Here is a 23,787-nt window from a genome sequence, read left to right on the forward strand (position 1 = left end):
ATTACGTCACGTTATTAATTTGACATACCGGATACAATTACAAACAAGCAGCTCTTTGCTCTACATGAGTAGCACGAGCTCTACCGTAGAACTATGTTTTGTTATACTTTAGAGGCTAATTAAATTGAATTCGTGCTGGTGCTTCAGGAGGTAAGTTTAGGAAAATGCAACATTCCTCTGCAACAACCGCGACAATATCGCTCATATTTGCCCAGGGACCAACTATTTTTGTAACATTAAAGATAACAAAAACATTTTGATGAGGGTGGGCTAATTGGCCTAATGACTAATAAGGACAAGCGATATGTCACTGAATAGCTTATTTTGTGCCAAAAAAGTTATGGCTGCATAAAAGTAGGTTCTTTCGATACTAAGTTCCTGTATGTTGATGTTTTTGTGTCATGAATTTGTTTTTTATGCGTTTTCATATGCTTTTTTTGTGTCTGGTTTTGCACTTTTCCGTTTTTGCTAATACCTATTCTGGTTTTCTTATCGGTTTCTGTATATCGTCGCTGGTCGCTTCGTCATTTGTTATTTGTTTGATATTTGGTTGTTTTTCTATGTATATTTATAAGATAAAGCGTTTAAAAACCGTTGTAAAGAACTAAAACCAATATAAGAACAAAAATTAGCTCATTGGTTGCAAGTTTTTTTTATCTTGCCATAACTTTTTTTACACAGGCGATTTGAGATTATCCGCCATACAAAAATTTCTAAGGTATGAAAAAACTTTTCCAATGATAGATGGCTTGTCGTTATTAGTTCCTAGGCCAGAGTCCATACAAATCTGCCCATCCTCCTTTAGTCTTATTAGTCGTGTTGTGAGTTTGCCGGCTGAGCTATGGATACATAGGCGTACCTATACCTACCTACCAGCTAACGAGTTAATAACATTTTGTCTCTTATCGTCTAGTTTTGAAAATAATAACGTACTCGAGTAATTATACAGGGTGTTAATTAAATAACTGAAAACTTGAATCGGAACAGAAAAGTCAGAACGCAACATGCGCCGATGCAAGGTTGCATACTAAATACTGTACAGGTAGGTACACGATTTAATGTAAAAACAGTATTTAGAAGCACACCAAAGTCAAAGAAATGGTAAATAACAGGTCTGTATTAATTTTTCTGAAATTGTAGATGTAAAATTTCATGGTCTTCCGTTTATTTAAGATGCTATGTTAGAAAAAAATTCTGTTAATGGATGGAGAAACAGCCCCTAAATCTTCTTTCAGTAAAATCGTCTTTCTACAATATTTATGTATACACATATAATAAAGCTGAAGAGGGTCGAAAGTTTGTACATGGAAGATATCCGAAAAAAAGTTGGCTGAGGATACTTAGAATCGATAACAGAACAAGATCCAACAGTTTTTAGGGTTCCGGAGCCAAAATGGCAAAAACGGAACCCTTATAGTTTCGCCATGTCTGTCTGTCTGTCCGTCCGCGGCTTTGCTCAGGGACTATCAATGCTAGAAAGCTGTAATTTTGCACGGATATATATGTTAACTATGCCGACAAAATGGTACAATAAAAAATTCTAAAACATTTTTTTAGGGTACCTCCCATAGACGTAAAGTGGGGGTCATTTTTTTTCTCATCCAACCCTAGTGTGTCTTTGAAAACCATTAGGGGTTTTCGATTCAGTGATTTGTTTGCGAAATATTCAACTTTAAAGTGCAAATTTTCATGAAAATCGAGCGTCCCCCCCCCTCTAAAATCTAAACCGGTGGGTGGAAGAATTTGAAAAAATTCAGGATAGTAGTAAGTATATCAAAATTTCAAGGAAAACTATAACGGCTATGTTTGCTTGAGAACTATTAGTAGTTTAAGAGTATAAATAGCAGCCTAAGGTATAAAATTATTCCGAAAAAGATTCCGTATTTTTATCTGTATCTGTTTGTCGCTTATTTGACCGCGCATCACGTGTGAACGGTTGAACGGATTTTGTTGCAAACTTTACTAATCTGTCGAGAAAATCCCCGGCCAGCTATAAAAATTTAACCCCAAAAGGGGGGAGGGGTAGCCACTAAACTCGATTGAGTTTAGTTTGCAGTGCTTTGCACCTGAATGTTATGAAATTACTTAGGAAGAGGTGCAAACTTTTTTCCAGCGACTTCGAGTACCCTAAGCTAACAGATGGCGCTGAAATTAATACTGAAAAAAGATTTTTCGTCCAATTATTCTTTAATTTCATCATAACCGCAATAAATAGGTACCCAGCTCAAAGCAGGACTTTTCTGCTCTAGAGCAGAATGAATGAAAATCCTTTATTGCATTGTTTTAGTTTTTTTTTTAATTGCACCACCAAAGAGGTAACACAAGTATTTTTGCTATGAAATTAGCCTGCATAGTGAAAAAAAATCTATGTTACCAATCCTACCAAAAACAGTAAGTAGCCGTATATTTAAAAAAAAACTGTGTGTTTGGCTGGCCAACCTGGCGCCCATCCGAAATTTGACAGATCGCGGGTAAAAATTATCAAAAAAATATCTACCGCTACTGGCTACTACGCCACTGGCTACTGGCTAGACGTATGGCGATTGCTAGGTCTGCAATGGACAGGTTGAGGAAAATATGGAAGAGCCGCAACATTTATAGGTCAACAAAAATCCGACTTGTTCGAGCGCTCGTGTTCCCCATATTTCTCTACGCCGCAGAAACGTGGACGCTGCGTGAGGTGGAGCGAAGGAAGATAGACGCTCTAGAAATGTGGTGCTGGAGGAGAATGCTGGGAGTTTCATGGACTGAATTCCGTACCAATGAGTCCATACTCCAAGAACTCGGCATTAAACAGCGTCTATCGTCCATGGTGCAGTCTCGCATCCTTACTTTTTTCGGACATATATGTCGTAAAGAAGACGCAGCTATGGAGCGACTTGTGATCCAGGGGAAAGTCGAAGGCACTAGGCCACGAGGTAGATCGCCTATGAGATGGACAGACCAGGTCAAAGCAGCAATAGAGGGACCACTACACGCAAGCATAAGGAAGGCGGCTGTCAGGGAGGAATGGAGGCGTATTGTTAAGCTTGCTACCAGCACCTAGAAAATGATGACCACGACCACTCTGTCAAGAGTGAAACGACGAAGAAGAAGAAGAAGAAGAGACTGGCTACTAACTCTGCCAAAAAAAGTAAGAAATTAAATAAAAAAACAAATTGGCGGGAACCTTGCGAATTTTCCGTGGATATTTTTTTGAGTGTGAATGTACTTAAACTTACAAAAAAGGAATCATCGAGTGCTAGTGACATTTCTTTCCTCAGAGGAAGTTTTATTTCCTATTAATTGTTTAGCATGAGTTTTTTTTTTCGTCTACTATTCCTGTAATAATTGAAAGAAAAGCAGATTATGCACCTCGCATTAAGTCATTTATATTGCCCTCGTGCTTTTTAAAGCCCTCGCTGACGCTCGGGCTCCAAATCGGCACTCGGTTCAATAATAAATAACTTTCTGCTTGGTGCAACAATCTACTATTGCCAAATTAACTATAAGTTTAGAAGAGGGGGTACGGATATCAACAAATTTAATTGAATAATTGGTTTAATAATACAACAAAATTATACGACAATAAATTAACTGTCACTATGACGTTTACTGTGAAATGGTTCCATCGAGGCTCATGAATTAAAAGGCCTTGACCGTACCTTGGTTATTTAAAAAAATATTCGTATGTTTTGCTAAGTTAGTAGGTAGGTACTTAATGAGGGCACCCGTTTTCGCGCTCACCAGTTGGCGCCACTGTAGACAAAGGTCCTGCCAGAAGTATATAGTGGACAGCGTGTTATTACGGGGGCGTGAAAACAAAATTTACATTTTACCTTTAAATCATATTATTCACACCTTAAAACCGTACCATAAAAATATCGAGCATGCCGCCAGTGTTTCCTAGTCCAGGTTTTTTCGGAAAAAGGAGGGCAAAGGTTTACGAAAGATAAAACTGTCTCAAAACACAGGCATTCATTGCCTCGTAATGCATTTTTGCCATAATTAATTTCATGTATTGCACAATATTCACAAAATCATTCTAATTATAAATAAACCCCCGTAGCTCACCCAAAAACAGTGACATTTGACATTTTGGAGACCTCTCGCTACACTAGCGCCTCTAGCGGCAAATTCATACGCGATAGCCTTCATTGTAACTGCTAGTTGGCGCTGTCATCGCGCACCCAGCGAATACTCAATCAGCGGCACAAAATTTGACCCACTCTTCTTACATAATTACCTATAACTGGATACATTTGAGATTATTTCTTCCTTCCAGATAAAAAAAATGGACCAACTAAAGTTCGAGGGCGACACGTTGGGACAGAAACATCGTAACTATAACACATTATTTAAGGAGATTACCAGTCAGCAGCCACGTGATCTTTTAACAGACATAGACCAAAACGTGGATGATGTTCACAACCTGTTTAAAGTCGATGTGGCGAGCAAGAACAAGAACGTAGAGTATATTTTGGGAGTACTGAAGGGCAATGATATGCTGTATGTGTCACGCGCGATCAAACAGTGCCCATGGCTGATTACTGATGACAAGTACGCTCACATCATTAACCCAGAACATCTACACTCGCAACTCTTCCCGCTAATGATGACTAAAGCGGCGAACAAGTTGATTCTGCATATCCGCCTCAACTTACGAGACGATGCCAGAGTTGAACGCTTCTTCAATTACTATGAAAACCTGAACTTAAATACTGCTTTGAAATGGTTACCTCAGTGCTCTCCAGCTTTTATTGAGGCCAAAGTTGAAAAATACTCACACAGCATCTCAGTAACCCTACTCAAACGTCTATGCGAAAAAAATCACAATGTTTTAAAACTTTACATTAATATTGATAATCCCACTGGGTATGTCCGAAGGCAAAAATTTCAAGCAACAATTTTTCTACTGAATACACACACGAATTTCTTCTTGGATTTGGTTGAGAGTAACGATGTTTTACCTATTTTCAATTCTAAATATACACGTTTTATAATGAAAGTCTGCCCAGAACGTATTTATCAAAATTTTGATAAATACATTACAAATATTGATATTCCAACATTCGTAAAATTCTTGCCCCCTAGTGATATTGGAGATTTATTGTTAAAAAAAGCCAGAAACGAAAACTGCAGTGATAACCGTTGGTTAAATTACGATAACGTCCAACATTTTATTCGGAGAATGCCACTAGTGCAACGTGTGAAATTCGTGACAGAAGTATTTATTCGGAAAAATTTCGATAACACTAAAGACGATTTTAATAATCTTGCGAAGGCAAATTTGTATCGAATCGTAACTAACAGCGCATATGATTTTACGGAGTCCTATTACTGGTACAAATTCGTAACATTTAATGATGCAATAAGAGAGCTTAAAGAAACTACAAAGGGTGCTAATAATAGGAAAGCAATGCTCGATTGCCTAATTCATATCGTTAGTCGAGACACGCAGCACATAGAAGAATTACTTCAATACTACCATGACCATCATGACGGGGATGAATGTGGCCAGAAACTCGAATTTATGTCCGAATTATGCACGCGCACCAACGCACTTAAATATAACACGAATAGTTGGAATATTTTCAATAAAATTTTAGCCAATACCTGTCTTTTCAAAGACAAGTGTTCAGATTGCTTTGCCTTTGATGGAAATAATCCGACCTGCGTACAGGTAGTAATTATCCATAAAGTCATAAATGATGAATCAGTGCCTGAAGTAATAATGAAAAAATCAGATTTTAATATCTTGAAAAAATACCAACGACAGTTAAATTCAGAGGATAAATCAAAATTGTTCGACTACTTATATAACCACTTAATGAAAAGAATTCAAAATGCTAATTTTGCAGATCTTTCCATGTTTGATTCCAACATTATTTTAATCAATTTCATATTTAAATTATTAAAGAACTGGAACAAGAATCTTGCAGATTATATCTGCGTCTGGAATAAAATTTCAGACCTTATCAAGGTAAAGAAAAATGGATTAACCTGGATATATAACGTCAATAAGTCATGGAGAAAATGTATGTTTGAAGAATCAATAGTCTTGTGCCCCTCAGAAAAAACATGCATTAACGCCCTAAAACATGACCCTAGTCTACTCCTAAGAAATGATAAAGAAGTGTCAGCAATGCGTTGCAATGACACCGTTTCCTTGAAACAACTGCTCTGGAAGCTTAAAACATACTGGCCACAATCACTTGCCTCTGAATGGGCGCAAGCTTACAGAGGAAGGCTTGAGGAAGCGCCGCTTGGGCATAAAGCCTTGACGCGCGGTTTGTGCTTTTTATTACCGCAGTGTGAAATGGTCAAAATTATAGACCATTATAAACCTGTAGACGCAAAAATATGTTGGGATAAAGATGATGAAAATGTAATTAGTTTGCGGAGATACATCGCAAAGAATATGCATTTCGTTCGTCCTCAACCCAACCCGAATATGATCCTACTATATGCTAAAGGAGATTACCTGCAGTTCGCCCTTGGGTCCCTCAACGCGATTTTCTATAACTTGTGTGCTGAAAGATGCCGTGCATTCGTTCTGAGAATGCTGGACGCTCCTGTCTCGCTGCAAAAACACGGCATTCGGTTGGCATTCAGTAAAATGGAAAGTAAAGACCTCATACCAACGCTCTGTAACCAATGGAAGACCACTAAAAATGTATCGATTCGTACTGTTATGTTCAAACTTACTTACAAACTTCTGTGCAAAGAAAAAGATGCAGACAAGATAGAGAAAATTTGGAGCTTGTTGAACATTTTCATTGATACATTAACTTTTAATGAAGATAAAGCACTATATGAATTACTGTCCAAGATCGAAAACGTACCGCTTCAAGTAAGGCCTGTTTATCTGATGAAGAGCTACACGTTTTTAAAATCTCTCCTTTCTGCGATTGATATCGACAGTAATAAACAAAAAGTTGAGCACTCGCTTAACTATTTAATATGTCACATGAATGACCTTATTACTGATTTAGAACCCCGCTTTGTAGAAAATATATTAAATGACTACATAACTGCTGTTTACACAAAAGAAGCGACAGATGTGTTCATTCCTGAGGACGTAGTTCCACTAATGGTGTCATTCATATTATTTACTGAAATCGAGGATACGCAAATGCAGAGATATGAAGCGGTACTGCTTCCCGTTCTGGAACATACTTTTAAACTGTGGGGTAAAAACAAAAAAGATTGTATTGCTACAAAAAATTTTAAAGAAATACTTTCTCGCTTATGTGTTAATTTACGTCATGTTTTTGTAAAAAATATGCAAGTACATGTCGCCTTTTTTGCTATTATTCAAAGAAAACTGGAGGAGTATCTCTCAGGAACGGAACATTATCAAATTTTACGAGAGTGGAGATTGACAGTTACGTTTGCTAACATTTTAAAGGAAAGTAAAGTGACTGCTGATTGTGAACAATTCGAAGGCGATGACAATAAGCTGTGGGACGCACTGTGCGTACAAGCGGCCCCCAAATTCAGCAATTGTTGTGTCGAACTGTTGAAAAAAGACATAGAGACATTCTTCCCTTGCATATATGAACATTTCTCAAAAGCATTGAAAACCATTCTAGATCGAGTAAATAGCAAGTCATTTGAAATGGAAGTTCTAAGGCATATTCTTAAAGAAGATATAACACAGACTTATTTGGTGACTATATTATTATTGCCTAGCCACTGTGAGGAAGATACGGAAGATATAATGAAATTGTACAAAGTTATCTTGTCTCACCCCTCTTTAGAAGTAAAAATGCATTGTTACAACAAAAATAAACATGTGCATGGCTTCAGAATCTAACGTTGCAGGATTTGATAGTAATGTTTTTGGAATTAATTAAAGTAGTACCTAAATATTATATTGTACCTACACCAAATGCAGTCTATTTTTTTTTAAAAAGGACAAAATAAAAACAAAAGTTCGGCATAAATCGTTTTATTGCCCGACCACTTAACCTAATGTCCATGTCCATAGTTGTATGAACAGTATGATTACATCTAGAAGTTCGAGAATACAGTTTAAAAGAACGAATGAATTAGCAGAAGTAAATAGCCAAGAGATCAAAATTATGACCTGAGCTTCATTGAATTTTTATTTGAATTGTCGCTTAATAATCTGTATTCTACTCATCAAACGACTATCCCCCTTATTCATAAAGAAGTTCACACCTGTTATAGATTGTTATACTAGAGCTGGCACGAATGGATTGAATATGGAAATGGATTGAAAATGGATACACACATCACATGTGAGTGTTATAGGTAGGTACACAGTGAGTAAGTGTTTTTAAACAAATAAAATAATATTTTAATTTCATCACACTTGCTCATTGTGTCAATGATGTTATTCAATGCCTGAATACATATAATGGCCTAAATTGTTCCTACGGAAGTTATGGATTTACGAATAATTTTTCCTTTCAAGGGAGTTATGATTAGTTTTAAAATTTGCAAACTAGTAGGTACGTCATTTCAGACTAAAAAAGAGGTTTTAAGTCGGCCAACGTTTTATTTAAATGTTTAATTAAAACTTAGTTATAACACAATTTTACACCACAAAACTTATCTACGCTTGATGAAACTGTTCTTTTTTAATTTAAATTTATATCTAATTGTTTGGCCATAATATTAGTAAATATTTTTTTTGCATGTTGGAGAAAATCTGGCCGTAAGACCATTCGAATTCTAAACTAAACACAGTTCTTAGCATTATCTTTGGTGGAAATTCGGAAATCGAAGTTCGTATCCTGCCATCCCGCTGACGCTAATATTATTTAATACGAGGGACGGTACGATACGAACTTCGATTTTCGAATTTCGTAGTAGGCCCTTAGTACTGGTCCTCATAGTAGTATAGGTAGTGCTACAATAGTTAAAGTGAATGATTACACACACAGCTACAACATGTCGTGTAATGACAGCAGGATTTAGACATTTACTCATATTCATTTCATTCATTCTCGTTTTGTGCAATCAGTTCTTTTTGTAGCTTTGTCATTCACTTCCAACTCTCGTGGCATTATCTTTATGTCTCTGTGCAGGACACCAGCGCCACCTATCGTCCGGAACTTTGCTGGCTCTGAGGCTCGACGTTTTTAAATTTAATCGCGACTTGTGACAAAAATCAAACCTGTCACGTATTAATTTATTATACAAAATTACTGTGATACCGTGGTTTGGGTGAACAAAAGATTGTGAATTCATTTTTGTTCATTAAATTGAATGAGGTAAGTAAAATTTATTCAAAATGTGTTTTATTTTGGTTATGTCAGGGCTTGTTTACTTCATGTTTAGTTGTACTTTTACTGTAAAACAAAAGGATAAATCTACTCTAATGGTTTCTTCGATAGTGAACATATATAATTTTATTGTTCTTCTATCGCTAGTAATAAATTATATTAAATGATATTGTTACGGATAACTCACGTCTAAAACCGAGTTTAGCTCGACATGTTTCGGGCTATTTCGTAGCCCTTCTTCTCAGGAGCATGCAAAGAGAGAGCACGCGAGGAGAAGGGCTACGAAATAACCCGAAACATGTCGAGCTAAACTCGGTTTTAGACGTGAGTTATCTGTTACAATATCATTTAATATGAGTGAGTCTCACGTTAGTTTCATGTTCAAAAAAGTAATAAATTAAATATCGATTTCAGATAAAAATGAGTATCATTTTGAATACCGGTTTTGTGAGTGCACTCAATACCAAATTTCAACCACAAACCGTTCCAAAAGGAAAATTGTTGGTATCTGCTGGACATGTCCGGGATGTAGAGTAATTAAGAATTAAACACAATCATTCAAGCTCGCACTATAAGACAAACATCTATTACTAAAATTAGGTAGTTATCTAAACAAATTTCTTTGTTAAGAGCGTGCAAACGAAAAATTGCCCATTCAGCGATTTTGAGGTTTTTCAAATGCCTTATTAATGTCTAAATGCTTACGTTTTTTAAGGAAAAACTAATGTAACATATAGATAAACTCTTACTCTGATGTATAGCGGTAATTTCCATTTATTTCCGTCAGCGATTTTTTTTTGCCAAATCATTTTGTTAGTGAGGTTTTACAAAAATACGCGTCAGAGCTGTCTTTCATGTGAAATATTTCCATTATAACCCACCACAAACAGTGTAACTTTAGTATTTTATAATAGGAAATATAGTCTTTTAAGACATAGGGTCATCATATGTATCAAAATATTAGTTATTATTATTCAAATACCATTCTTCAAAAAGTCTAAATCGGTCTACTTCATCATTTTTTATCTCATTTGTTGTGATGTATTTGCCAATAAAACAATTTTATTATAAATCTACAGGAAATGTTTAGTCTGTAATATTTTTTTCAGCGCTTAATAATAGCTCATTTAAGTTTGACAATTTTCTAAACTTGGGTCCTAAATCGATTATATAACCGCGCGCGTTATTAGTTACGACTCAGAAAGCGCCGGGCTCTCCCAAGGAACGGACGTATCGCTCTGCGCTCTCCGCAAGGTTATCAACCTTTACTGCAAACACCCGATAGTTATAGCGTGTCCGCAATTGCTTGATACTTGATAAGTAATTTTACATGTTAAAATTAAATGTTTTAAATTTTCGCAATTTTCACTCAAACTAATACGGGTAGATGCATTTTACATTTCACAAGCATTTATTTAACTTGCCATATTAGTATGTATGTTAGTATGTAGTGTGTAAGTATTAACTAAATTTGACCCACTTCCCGATTTTTGATTGAGATGAAACTTTGCGTGCATGTGTGAATAAAATGACAATGTAATATTATTATTATGACATGAAGCTGATCTGATGATGGAGCTGGAAGGTAACCACAAGAACTCTGTAATAAAACGACATAACCCCATCGAGTTTGGGCTCATTAGATTTGTCTTGACGAGTCCTAGGTGGTAACCAGGGACAAAGGGTACAGTCAGCAAAAAATACTGTATTAAAAATATAAAATGTAACTTAAAGTTATTAAAGCTTTTATTTAACTTGCCCTGTTAGTATGTTTGTTAGTATGATAGTGAGTATGATATAAAAGTAAATAAAATCTTGTTGTACAAGTAAAAGTCTTATATTCTTAGATATGGGCAATAAACGAAAATCATTTGGGATGAAAAAACACAGTACTGTTAACACAGTATGAGCTGCTTAGAAAAGGTTATTCATCATTATTAATTACCATTACTGTAAATCCAAGATAGAAATCTAGTTCCATAAATATATTTTTTTGTTAAATTCACTCCAAATCGGAATTAAAGTTACTGTAAAATTACTGTTTTTGGTTTTAAGATAACATTTTTTTATCAGGTACTATACTACCATTAAAAGGTTATTTATCAATACTAATTCCCATTACTGTACATTCAGGATCAATAATAAATACGTTTTTGTGTTAAATTTAATCCAATTCGGATTTATGATAACATTACTTTCTTGATTTTAAGATTGCATTTATTTTCAGACGGAAAATAGAACAGGCTGAAATGTCGAATATACCTAATCATGAGATTTCTATAAGTCCCAATATGTAAAATGTATGACGCATTTTCAACTTTAAAAAAATTAGATTTTGCCACAATTTTATTCAGTAATAATACTTTTGTCTAATTTGCACAGTATTTTATTAGGTACGTACCAAGTGAAATCATATAAAATGAAGATTAATGTTTATTAAACATTCCAGGATACTACTCAGTTTTGATAGACTGTCTCCGAACATGTACGATAGCTAATGAAATTCCTGTTACTAAAATGTCATTGGACTCCGTAGTCCATTAAATTAGACGCCTTACGCATTGTTAATAATCTACTCCCAGAGAAGTCGACTCCATCTGATCTAAGGACTCCATCTTAAAACCCTCGCTTCGCTCGGGAGTTAACGCACGACACCCTCGCTGCGCTCGGGAGTTAAATCTGGAGTCCTTCGTTACGCTCAGGATTCAATACCGTACCCGTGACATAATAAAGTGCTTTATCCCCGTAGTGTACAATCTACTAATAGTATTTTATGCAATTGTTACATAAAGAGGGGTCTTGAAACCATAGTGTGGGTTAACGATACCAGCGAAGTGAATATCGTTATAGCATCACACGAGTGTTTTAAGGCCTAATTATGTAAAATTTCATACAATATTTTATATACACGTACACATTATCGCCGAAATATATATATATATATATATATATATATATATCGGGGATTTCGGAATTGCTCGTTTAAAGATATTAGATGAAAATAATTATGAGCAATGATGATGAAATATTCATTTATTTACTAATTATTACGTGCCCTCACACAGTATACCATCATATGCGTAAGAAACATTGAAACTAAATATTTTGCGCGCACTGAAAAATTAAATTTTTATTGCCAGCTTTTTTTACTGACTGTAATTTTTATACGTTGTTGCCATCTAGGGCCAAAGTACTTGTCAAGACGAATCAAACGAGCCCAAAGTCGATGTGGTTATATAGATTTATTACAGAGTTCCTACGGCCACCTTCCAGCTCCATCATCAGATCAGGCTTCATAAATCATAATAATATACTGCATTGTCATTTGATTTACACACGTATGTAAAATTTTAACTTAATCTGAAAACGCATATTTAGTCAAGTTTAGCTTCCAAAATTTTATCCATACCTACTAATAACTAACGTACTAACAGGGCAAGATAAGTAAAAAGCTTGTAAGTAATAAAATAAATTATTATGTTAAGGAATAAAAATATTTATATCGCAACAATTTTTTTTCTTAATTTTACTACGACGAAAAATGTACAACGATCAAGATGTGTTTAATGTTTCGGCAACGCTCGCATCGTACGCACACAGCAAACCTTTGTAGTGTGCGGGCGAAACACGGGCCGCGGGAAGGAGATCGCGCCAGTGACGAGTTGGGACAAAATGTTTGCGCGCTCTTAATGACAGATCTATATGAGTATGACAGATGACAGAGCCAACATTATTTCTACTTTTGGGCACTATGAGCGCTGCGATAGATTTCATTACCCCCACCTAGTACTTCGCACCCAGCCAATACCAGGCATTCAGTTTTTGTGTATCGATCTATTTAACAGTACTTTGATGACGTCTAGCAAATGACAATGATGACTAACACAAGTATAACAAGCGTTTATGGATAAGGAGGTATGTGTTTATGATAACTTTCAATTTTTGCTTTCGTTTTTTTTTCTTATTCTATATCCGCATCACAACTTTAAACGATTAAGTCGACAAATATAAAAAAAAAAAACAACCAAATAACTTCCACGAATCCATTTCGATTTATACCAGCCAGTTACAGCAGTTGCAAAGTTTAGTGAACTTATTCTGTGGTTACTCTATTCTTAGGTTTCCCCTTTTTACAAGGTTGAATTTAATCAATCAGTGAATGAGCAATGTTAGTTTTGTATATGCTAAGCACGTGTTTCGTCTCTTCAATTAATTTCAAACATATCATGAAAGAAAGGAAAAAGCCGAACCTGTTTAAAAATAATAAGTTATTATTAATAAATAACACACGCTTCACACATACAAATTTCAGGTAACAAAAATAACATTTTACTAACCTTGTGAACAAGGAATAGTGCACACTAACTGCATTCCAAATGCAACGTAACTTTTTTATATGTAAGGGGAAAATTAGCATGCGGGTCACCTGATGGGAAGCCGCCGCCCATAGACACGATTGCTTGCTTGCATGCTTTAACGACCCTTTTGAGGCCTTAAAACATAATAATGGAATTTGTTTGGACAGCTAATCACATTATTTGTTTTCCTGAAGCTGAGTCTCCAATTAGACTGTTTCCACCTGAGATGTGCAAGGATGTGTTGTGAGAAATGTGTTTTTCATGAACCACTAGAAATGCTTCATTCACCCATCCCCACACAGCACATCTCCGGCTAAAACAGCTGAGTGGAGCGAGGCTAGGTAAATGAAGCGTTTCTATTGGTTCATGAAAAACATATTCCTCGCAACACATCCTCGCACATCTCTGGTGGAAACGGAGCCTTAGCGAGCCGGCTCGCGCAGCAGGCATTTCCGGTGCAACTTTGAGCCATGTATCAAACAATATTATGCCTCATGTGCTTGCTTCGCGCGCGGCAGCTCGCTCAGAGACCAGGCTTGATAATAATCAATACCCAGTCAGAATTCCTCAAACAAAAATAACATTACAGGCCAGGTCAACAAGCCAAGTAAACTTTTGTTGCGCAGCAAATTAGTTTATACCCATTTAGATTTCAGAACTGGACTGCCATTAATATTGCATTTCGTCCATGTACTTTCTCACAAACATATCAACACTCTATCATACTTAAGATAAAGATGATTCTGAAGCAATAAATGTGGCCAGTTACAAGGTAGAGAAAGTTCATGGACTATTTATCTTTAAAACAATGTGTGTACGTCAATGACAAAATATTTGACAGTTACTTAAAATAAAATGTATACACTCTCAAGATCTTTAGTCTGCGACACATTGTGCAATGAAAATGTTTGAATTGTCATACAAGATGACAGATATTAACGCTTAAGTGTATGGAGTGTAGAGGCAAGGAGAACCATCTCTGTATATTCAAAAATATGCGGCGCTACAGTAGCGAGTGGTGAAGGAAACGCCAAAAATGATCTACAGGTTTTTGATCTAAAGTTACATCATTCTGTAAGATTAACATGGATACATCTCCGCTGTATACTTAAAACAACACAAAATATTCAATGACAAAACCTTACTAATATTATAAACTAGTTTTTACCCGCGGCTTCGCTCGCGTGAACCATAAACATTTCAAAGAAGCAAGCATGCAAGCAAGCAAGCATGCATGCAAGAAAGCATGCAAGCAAGCATCTAAGCAAGCTAAGCAAGCTAGGCAAACGAGCATGTAATTTTGCAAAAAATAGTCCAAGTAAGCATTCATTCAAGTATGCTAGCAAGCATACAGACACAGACAAGCATGCATGCCAGAATCCAAGCCAGAATGCAAGCAAGAATGCAAACAACAGATCAAGCAAGCATACTACCAACTGTGCAAGAAATAATGCAAGCAGGCATGCATTCAAGGCTGCATTTAAGCATGCAGGCAAGCAAGCATGCAAACAACAGATCAAACAAGCATACTCCCAATTCCTAAATGTGCAAGCCAGAATGCAAGCAAGCAGAGTTAGTACTCCAGTAGTGGTAGTAAAAATCAGTTATTTAGTTTAAATATTTACTCGTAATATTGGTATCCATCTTGGTATCGTAAAGTGGAATGACAGTGAATAAAAATGTACCTACTAAGCAGATATAAATGTAAACAGACTTCAATTTCGAGACCTTTAAGATCAAAGTAAACACTTTTTAATTTAAATCCCTTTTTAACACATTATTTAAAGAACGTTTGTGCAATGTGCATTTATACTTGTAGACCAGTCGGTCAACGGTTAGAATACAAAATGAACTTTTTGTCATCCCTCGGGATAAAAAAATCCTATTATTTATTCTGGACTTGTAATGTTGTTGACTGTACATAGATATCGGCGATTCATTTTTACTTATATAGATAGATATTGCGAAAGTTATTCTATCTATATATCTGTTGCCTCTTCACGCTTAAACCTATCTAAATGAAATTTGATGAATGATGAATATGGTCTCAACCCTAGGAAGGACATAGAATAGTTTATTTTCTGGAAAACTGCAGTTCTTACAAAGTCGTGGGCAAAAGCTAGTACAAAATATAAAACTGCTACATTCATTTCATTTGCTCTACTACGCTAGCACCACGCCAGAGGAATTTGGAACTATTACCACCTAGAGCTAAATATTTTTGCAACTGGTCCCCCGTATGAGATGATTCTCCTTGTCATTATACTCCGTAGGTACTTAACTGGCAAATGCAATATGTAAACATGTTGCTCAAATATAACTTACATAATATTGTAAAATAAATTCTATAATTTTTTATAGACTTTATTTGTTTTATTTAATATATTTGAGCACCTTGTTGACAAAAACAAATTAAAACATTTCACAAAAATCGGAACCAAGTCAGGCATTTTATAATTGACAGCAGTAATGTCGATCAATTAAATGGAATACAATGTATTTTAAATTTAAAACAGCTCCTTTCTTAAGGGTAATCAATTGTTTTTTACTTGTTTGGTATAAAAAACTTGGCCTCATTTCGGTTTAACTATGATAAATGAAAAACAGAAATTAGACATACGATGATTGTACCAAATGATAGACAACCCTCATTAAGTCATCAGGCACCTACCACAGTAAAGGAAATATTTTCACTTCAGCAATGAGTTTCTCCATAAATCTGCAAGTAGAAAGTTAATGTCCACTGTAGTACAGGTTGATTCAAAAGAGTTGGCACATATGACGAATTGAAGGAAAGTATTGTCACTTGTTTCATTTGGAATTCCGTCAGGACCTGAGCTTTCATCTGATTTTAAACTATTTATTTTTTCCATGATTTCCAAATCTGAAAACCTATCCATAACGGTCAAATTAATTGTAAACATTTGGCTATAGTCTTGGTCCTCGCTGTGTAGCGAATAAAGATCTTTGTAAAATAAGTGGCAGTGTCTATTATTTTCGATCTTGAGAATTGCGTGACATTATTATGAAATTATTGTAAAATGATTATTGTATCAATTAGTGTTGTTGTTATCATCGACATCTATGTACCTTACGGCACTAGACTGGCTGGCGCATCAATCATCAATATTACTTTGACACAACCCCTGTCACGGACGACAACAAACCATAGTGAAACCGTCGGGTGACAAGCAAAAGCCACCAATTACCACCTAAAGTCAAGAGGAATAATCAAACTTATGCATAGCATCGTAAGGTTAATATTCCACCAATCTTTTTTCCGCAGTTAGAGTTAGTGACTTTTGCTTGTCACCCGACGAGGTTCACAAAACTGCGCTGTGAACCAATTTTGTGCGCCGTTTTGATGTAGGAAACATATTGCAGTCCATTGACTTCTATGTACAGACATAGAAATCGATGGTTGTTATCAGGGAAGTAAAATGAGGCTTTATTATTATTACTGTCACTTGTTACTGCGTGAAGTGTGTGAATATCCATTCTTATAGGTATACAGGGGCCTTCTAATATTTTGTAACATGTACATATACTTCTTAGGACCTATACGAGCTGGCGCGGCCGCACGCGTGCGGGTACAGGTAAAATTCTGTTAGCGCCGATCATACTATTTTCTCAATAGACGTCCACCCGCTCCGTGCATACCGCGTCAGTTAGCGTAAGCATAGCGTGGGAGTAACACGAGTATTACTTATAATTTATTAAATCAACCTGTATTTAATCATTTTGTGATGCACAAATACACACATACACATCATTCCCTCATTCAGCTCATTAACTCCAGGTTTTATGATCTGAACATTCTTAAGAAAAACTTGAGTTTTTAAAATGGTCTTATAGTAAAAATGTACAATGCCATATCTAACCAGACGCATTGGCATGCTTTATCATGAACATTATTTCTTGTATGAGTATTTTTTCCTGGTTGTTAAGAAATGTTGTTTTGCCTTGTAATACCAAGTTTGAATTCCATGGATCAAAAAATCTAAGTTTAGCTATGGACATAGTCTTGCCGTTATAATAGATTAGGTTATAATTACCTAGTCATCATTGTTTGCATCATCTGGAGCAGGTGTGTGCCATGTGAGCCTTTCTTCATAGAACTGGATAACAACCTGCGGGCACCTCACATTTGCCTGTTTCGCCGGGACCAAGTCTGCCTCATCAGTGCCCTGCCATTTCATCAGGAACATCAGTTCTCCACTGCTGTCTGTAGCACCTGGAAAAAAGAGTAGTTATCTTATTAATATAAATATTTTAAATGCAAAAGTTTACATTAAACATGGCATGCATTGAGACATAGATACTTGATATCCCGGTAATGTGATCCCGTGGGATAATGTTTTTTTTTAGCAAGAATAGAGGGCACTGTCCAAGAACGGTTACTCACGGTACCTCGGCTCTCAAGATGACGTGTTAACTTCGTTTGCAATCAATAGATGACGTTGTGCAAGCGAACGTTGTCCTTTCAAATTGTTGCCGTAACCTTTTTTTAAACCAAACTCTAAGACCTTTATTTATTGCGTTGCCATGGTAACACAATCGTGTAAGTAAACTGTTGTCATTGTATCTTTCAAAAATTGCACTGGCAATATACTTGAGACATTAAGCTATTTCTAATGCGGGCGAAGCTGCGGGTTAAAGCTAGTTTATGATATTATTAAACCAATTTGATATATGAATGGTTTGATACAGGTTATCTTTTTGGGTTAGAATTAAAAGAAAAATTATAGCTTAAGCTCTAGTGAAACATGATTTACTAACAAATTAATTAATGGTTAGAATATCATTTCACCATTTTTAAACTTTTTATTTAAATGTTATGTATTTTTTTTTCTTCTTTGCATGTTCGATGACACAGAAGTTAGTTGTGGTTACCTATAATTAAATAAACATCTACCTGGAATGTCTTCTACTCGATATTTATTTTTTGTATGATGTATGATGTATTATCTGTTGGTGTTCCTTAATAAATAGATAAAATAATTTTATTTAATTATTACCGAAACCGAAAACCTCTAAATACCAAATTTCATTGAAATCGTTGGAGCCATTTCCGAGATTCAAATTTTATACAAGGTGTTAATTGAATAACTGAAAGCCAGAAAGCAGTTTGCTCAGAATCGAGAGTAGATTTGATTACACTATTTAAATCAGGTTGTGTTTGTGTTTTTAAATACCTTTTTTATTGTGCCGTCTAAAAGTTACGACTGCAAAAGGCGCCCATTAAATATTTTATAGAGGTTGCATACTATTTCGATCATTTTTACTGACCATTTGCTGTCAATGAGTGCTATCGATTTTTGTCTCACTAGATGGCGCACTGTTGCGTGAGGTTTTTATTTTAAGTATTGCTTTTAAAGTCTGTTTTAATGGGTGTGAAAACAAAGTTTAGAAAGATTAAAGTCATATACACCTTAAAACCGTACCATAAAAATATCGAGCATGCCACAGTGTTGCATATTCCCCGTTTTATTCGGAAAAAAGGGAGGACAAAGGTTTCCGAAAGAAAAAACTGTCTCAAAACACAGACATTCATTGCCCTGGAACGCATATTTGCCATAGTTAATTTCAGATATTGCTATATATTCACAAAATTATTCTAATTATAAATAAACCCGCGTAGCTCACCCAAAAACTATGAGATTTGACATTTCGGAGACCTCACGCTACACTAGCGCCTCTAGTGGCGAATTCATACGCGATAGCCCTCATTGAGCGATTTTCTTCAAAAAACAACATAACGCAACTGAAAAATACATGTTATGAGTGTAGGGTTAGAAATGAAGTAGGTAGAATTACCGACTTAGAATTACTGTATGTATATATGTAACTACTTAAAATAAAAAAATATTTTTGGGGTGTCTGAGGTTTTCAGTTATTTAATTAAAACCTTGTATATATATATATATAGACAAGAATTGCCAGTTTAGAGGTATTATTAATAAATAGATAGATAGATGTTTCATCCCACATTTTTTAACTCGGTACCTAAGCACATTATTTATGATATTAAAAAGAGGATGTCGTCCTACCTTGTTTCTTGTTGGACTGAATTTTAGGTATACAAGATTTGCTTTACTTACAGTGCTTGTCGAACTCCAGTAAAATTTTGACACAAAATTGTTGCATGTGACAGTTAGTTACAAGGAAAGTGGTGCCCTTATTTAATTCTATTCACTTTGTCACACAAAAACTCATCACAAAGGCAAAAAAATCCTGCTTCAAAATAATTTATAGATGGAGATGAATATTTTTTGACATGCCATCATTTATACAATTAGGTTAAAGCAGCCTCTACCTATACGTCCCACTGCTGGGCACAGGCCACCTCTCAGAATGAGAGGGCTTGGGCCGCAGTTCCCACGCGGGCCCAGTGCGAATTGGGAACTTCACACACACACCATTGAATTGCTTCGCAGGGCGGTGCAGGTTTCCTCACGATGTTTTCCTTCACCGTAAAGCTTGTGGTAAATTTCAAATGTAATTCCGCACATTAATTTTGAAAAACTCGCACCAGGGTTTGATCCCACAATCCTCTGCTTGAGAGGCCATAGGTCATACCACTCAGCCACCATGGCTTCCATGTACATTTAGTTTAATTAAAGAATAATTCACACAGCACAAGAAAAAAACTCACCAATAATCTTCTCAGGTTCTAAGCCACGGTCAAACCCTGAAGCTTTTTTGTCATCACTTTTAGATTTCTTCGCGCCTTTGAGGTCTGGGGTTGCCGCAGAAGATTTGCGCTTCTTTACATCTTTGTCAATTTTGGTGGTTTTACCCTCTGAAACAATATTTTTCCATGAATCAAATATGAAATTATCAGTTGTAGGTATTAAAGTTGTCTTTCACTTTAATTACATAGGGTAAATTGTCAACTACCAGTTGATTGTGTGGAATGAAATATAAAGCATTTATGTTTTTTTGATTTTTTTTTAATTACTAGCCTCTTTACACTAAAAATGAATTCTAGTCACCTATAAACAGAGTAAATTTAGAGTTTAAGGTGTCAATTACTGGCCACTGTTCAGGCCAACTTTATCCTAAAAATAAATTCTGGTCACCTATAAATAGAATACTGAAATAGTTATTGAAAAGTAGCCAGAAACAGAATTCAAAATGAAAGTATTTTTTCTAAAACTTATCTTCATGTTTATGTTGCTACTACTTAGGTAACATGAAATAAATAAACAACCTGCCTGCATTTCCTCCCATAATCAAGCATTAATTCAATAAAATAATCAATACAATTAATATTTGTCTAAATAAATTTGTATATTATTTAAAACACACTTCTAGTGCAAGACAGCAGATTACTCATAATTTTTCAATATCAGATGAATTTGAAAGTGTTGGAACAATTCCAATAATACTATAATGCAAAAGTTTGTAAGTCTGTTTGTTACCTCTTCATGTCTAAACTGATGAATTAATTGAGATGAAATTGATTATGCAGATAGTTTGAGTCCTGGGGAAGGACATAGGATAGTTTTCATCTCGGAAAATGGCATGGTTCTCGCGGGATAGCGATAAACGAATTCTATGTGGGCAGTCGCAGGCAACAGCTGGTTAAACCATATTTACATCCTCTGTCTTGCATGAATTATTTTAATTTAAACAAACTGTTGTATACCTTAGTGGCAGCTGGTCATGACATGACAAATAATTAAGATGCCAGATCATAGTATTAGTAATAAACACATGCAGAAATCTCATTGGTGCACATCTAAACTGACCAAAAAGAGTATTGAAATGGATAAGAGGAACTAAAATGATTTATACTACATTCAATGTGATTCAATATGGGGGAGGCCTATTTCCAACTGTGGATGTAATGATGATTCAATAGCCTTAGTGTACAATATCATATTTTTTAAAGATCTTTTATTTTTGTCTGCAATCTCAGTTAAACTTTAGTTAGTGGCTGCAATATCAGTTAAACTTTACTTCGGTGTCTTACCAGCATCTTAAATTACCCCTAAACCCTGATGTTCAATTAAGGTCATAAATATATAATTGCATAGAATCATTAAACACATAAAATTTAGTTAATACACACTAGTATAATTTTAACAGCATATTCACGTGGTGGTAAGAAGCAAAAAAATTTTATATGAACCCAGGTCAAAATATGCGTTTTTTTATGGGCAGGGGCACAGTCGACATTATGAGAAGCATACCCAAACAAAATTAATTTTAGAAACGCATAATTCAACCTAGATATAGCGTTTTTGCTACGGCCTCAGGAATAAGCTGTTAAAATTATTTGGTTTCCTCATGATACACCCAACCCAATATAATATGTCAAATTTCATGTTTTAGTATATTAGCAGATAATATATGTAAATGTATGGTATAGCATTAGTATACACACATTTGTCTCATTGTATACACATATCTCTAAGGAATATCTTATTCATGACCTTTAATGCATCAGTATGCCCAATAGACTACACATGCTATATAATTTTGTGATTTGTGTTAATTGCATTCCATAATTAATTTCAAACATATCATACCAAGTTGTCCCACCGGAGGTCCAGCTGTAAAATGAGTTTTAAAATCATTGAAGACATGTATGTGAGTGAATGGAATGAGACTAAAAGTAAGTTAAGTACTTATTTGACATGCATTAGATTATAAGTTAAAGACATAAAAAAATACTGATTTATGTACAGGTCTCCACATTATTCATTTACTGTTGTTAAAAATGTGGTTTGAATCTTTTATATGCATAGATCAGTGCAAATTTCAATGCTATCTTTTTATTTTGAGATACAAAACTAGATTGCAGATTTTATTAGAACCCTTGTATGAAAGGTTAAGTATTTTCAACCCTAGCCTCATCAAAGAGAAATTAATAATAATGTCCAGACCACAATCAGTAATGTTATTCTAATTATAAGACAATTAATTTTTTTTTTGGATGAGCTGGAGCAAAATTAAATTAATCAAGATAGAAAAATGTTACATGAAGCCAACATAAATATCAATAACATACCTGCTTCTTTCTTTTTCCTGGCCTCTTCAAAAGCTTGAATAAGGTCCGGACAGTCAAGATTTTCCTCGGGTTCCCATGTGTTATCAGCATCGCTGTAGCCTTTCCACTTCAAGAAATATTCAACCTGCAAATTATTTTGGATTAGAAACAATGAAATAACTAAACAACAATGCAAAGTAATTGGTTTAAAAAATATACTTACCTTTCCATTTCGAACTCTTCTATCCAGAACCTTTTCCACCGAGAATTCTTCTTCAGGTTCAGCTTCACTACCTTCCTTCTTCTTCTCGGACATCTTAAACTGAAATTGCAATATTTAAATTGCAGTTTAGTCTGCTAGGCATGAGGAGTCCCTAGGTACCTACGTCAAGCATAACCTTCACAACAATGCCAGTCAACATAATCAAAATATCAACAAATAAAAAGTTAAAAAAAACTGCATAACTCGAAACCAGTGTTAAGAGTTGTAATTCACTAAGGTTCATATAAGCTAAACATGAATATTATTTAGACCGAAGAGGAAACAAACAATCCGATCCTATATCCCGCCATTTTGAATAGGAACCAAGCGGATTTAACAATTTCGCCCAACATTGCCAAGAGGCTAATAAAGCAGTACATTATTCTATTTCATTAATAAATCGCAAAAGCATGATTGTTACGTTTAATCAATTTAATTCTTACTTCAATCAAAATCCACCACTATGAAAAAAAACCGGCGTCGCTTGTCGGCGTTACGTGCGTGCGTCTCGATCGCGTTTTATGATGATTTATGACAGTCACAGCAGTGTTGCCAACTCCTAGAAACTCTAGTAGCTAAACTCAAAATGAGAAGTCGCTTAAATTAACGACAATTTAAAAAAAACTTGTAAAAAAAAAACAAATCTCGCAAGTCAGTTCTCCTACGGTAAAAACTTTGTGCGATCCATGTAATACCAAGTCGGTTAATTTATTCAGTCCCTACTTAAGGGTCCTTCTGTCTTAAGTTATTTATTAGGTACTTACGTATGTAATTAGCTAACCTAACAACATCTTATGTGGGCCCTGTAGGATTTTATCTGGGAGAGACACAAGAGGCCACTGGCGGTCTGAAAGGTTGGGATACGAGAAGATTTCCGAATATACTGAAAAAAAAGAAAATAGGATGTATGTAGAATGTAGTGGGATATAGTTT

The 23,787-nt window shown here is 35.3% G+C and overlaps 2 protein-coding genes across 3 annotated transcripts; one reads left to right on the plus strand and one right to left on the minus strand.

The window, feature by feature from the left end:
* Positions 1 to 43: 43 nt before the first annotated feature.
* On the plus strand, positions 44 to 13,260 carry LOC141431178 (uncharacterized). Its single transcript, XM_074092224.1, has 2 exons — positions 44 to 150; positions 4,265 to 13,260. The coding sequence occupies exon 2, from the start codon at positions 4,274 to 4,276 to the stop codon at positions 7,796 to 7,798; it is 3,525 nt and encodes a 1,174-aa protein (XP_073948325.1). The 5' UTR covers positions 44 to 150; positions 4,265 to 4,273; the 3' UTR covers positions 7,799 to 13,260.
* Positions 7,918 to 23,388, minus strand: LOC141431180 (chromobox protein homolog 3-like). 2 transcript variants are annotated; one of them, XM_074092226.1, is made up of 7 exons: positions 23,298 to 23,388; positions 22,816 to 22,914; positions 22,614 to 22,737; positions 22,132 to 22,155; positions 20,250 to 20,396; positions 17,650 to 17,828; positions 7,918 to 16,313 (listed from the first exon to the last, which is right to left on the minus strand). In XM_074092226.1, the coding sequence occupies exons 2-6, from the start codon at positions 22,906 to 22,908 to the stop codon at positions 17,650 to 17,652; spliced, it is 567 nt and encodes a 188-aa protein (XP_073948327.1). In that variant the 5' UTR covers positions 22,909 to 22,914; positions 23,298 to 23,388; the 3' UTR covers positions 7,918 to 16,313. The 2 variants fall into 2 exon arrangements, with proteins under 2 accessions (XP_073948327.1, XP_073948328.1); XM_074092227.1 differs by lacking the exon at positions 22,132 to 22,155.
* Positions 23,389 to 23,787: the final 399 nt, after the last annotated feature.

The sequence above is a fragment of the Choristoneura fumiferana genome, chromosome 9 (genome assembly GCF_025370935.1).
Source record: "Choristoneura fumiferana chromosome 9, NRCan_CFum_1, whole genome shotgun sequence".
In the NCBI taxonomy this organism is placed as follows: domain Eukaryota; kingdom Metazoa; phylum Arthropoda; class Insecta; order Lepidoptera; family Tortricidae; genus Choristoneura; species Choristoneura fumiferana.

Bases quoted from the DNA above. Each gene is read 5' to 3' on its own strand.
- LOC141431178 (XM_074092224.1), top strand. From the start codon at position 4,274: ATGGACCAACTAAAGTTCGAGGGCGACACGTTGGGACAGAAACATCGT.
- LOC141431180 (XM_074092226.1), bottom strand. From the start codon at position 22,908: ATGTCCGAGAAGAAGAAGGAAGGTAGTGAAGCTGAACCTGAAGAAGAA. The intron at 22,156-22,613 runs GTATGTTATTGA...CTCATTTTACAG, and splicing joins CAGGAAAAAGAAAGAAGCAG to CTGGACCTCCGGTGGGACAA. The intron at 17,829-20,249 runs GTGAGTTTTTTT...TCTTTTTTCCAG, and splicing joins AGAACCTGAGAAGATTATTG to GTGCTACAGACAGCAGTGGA.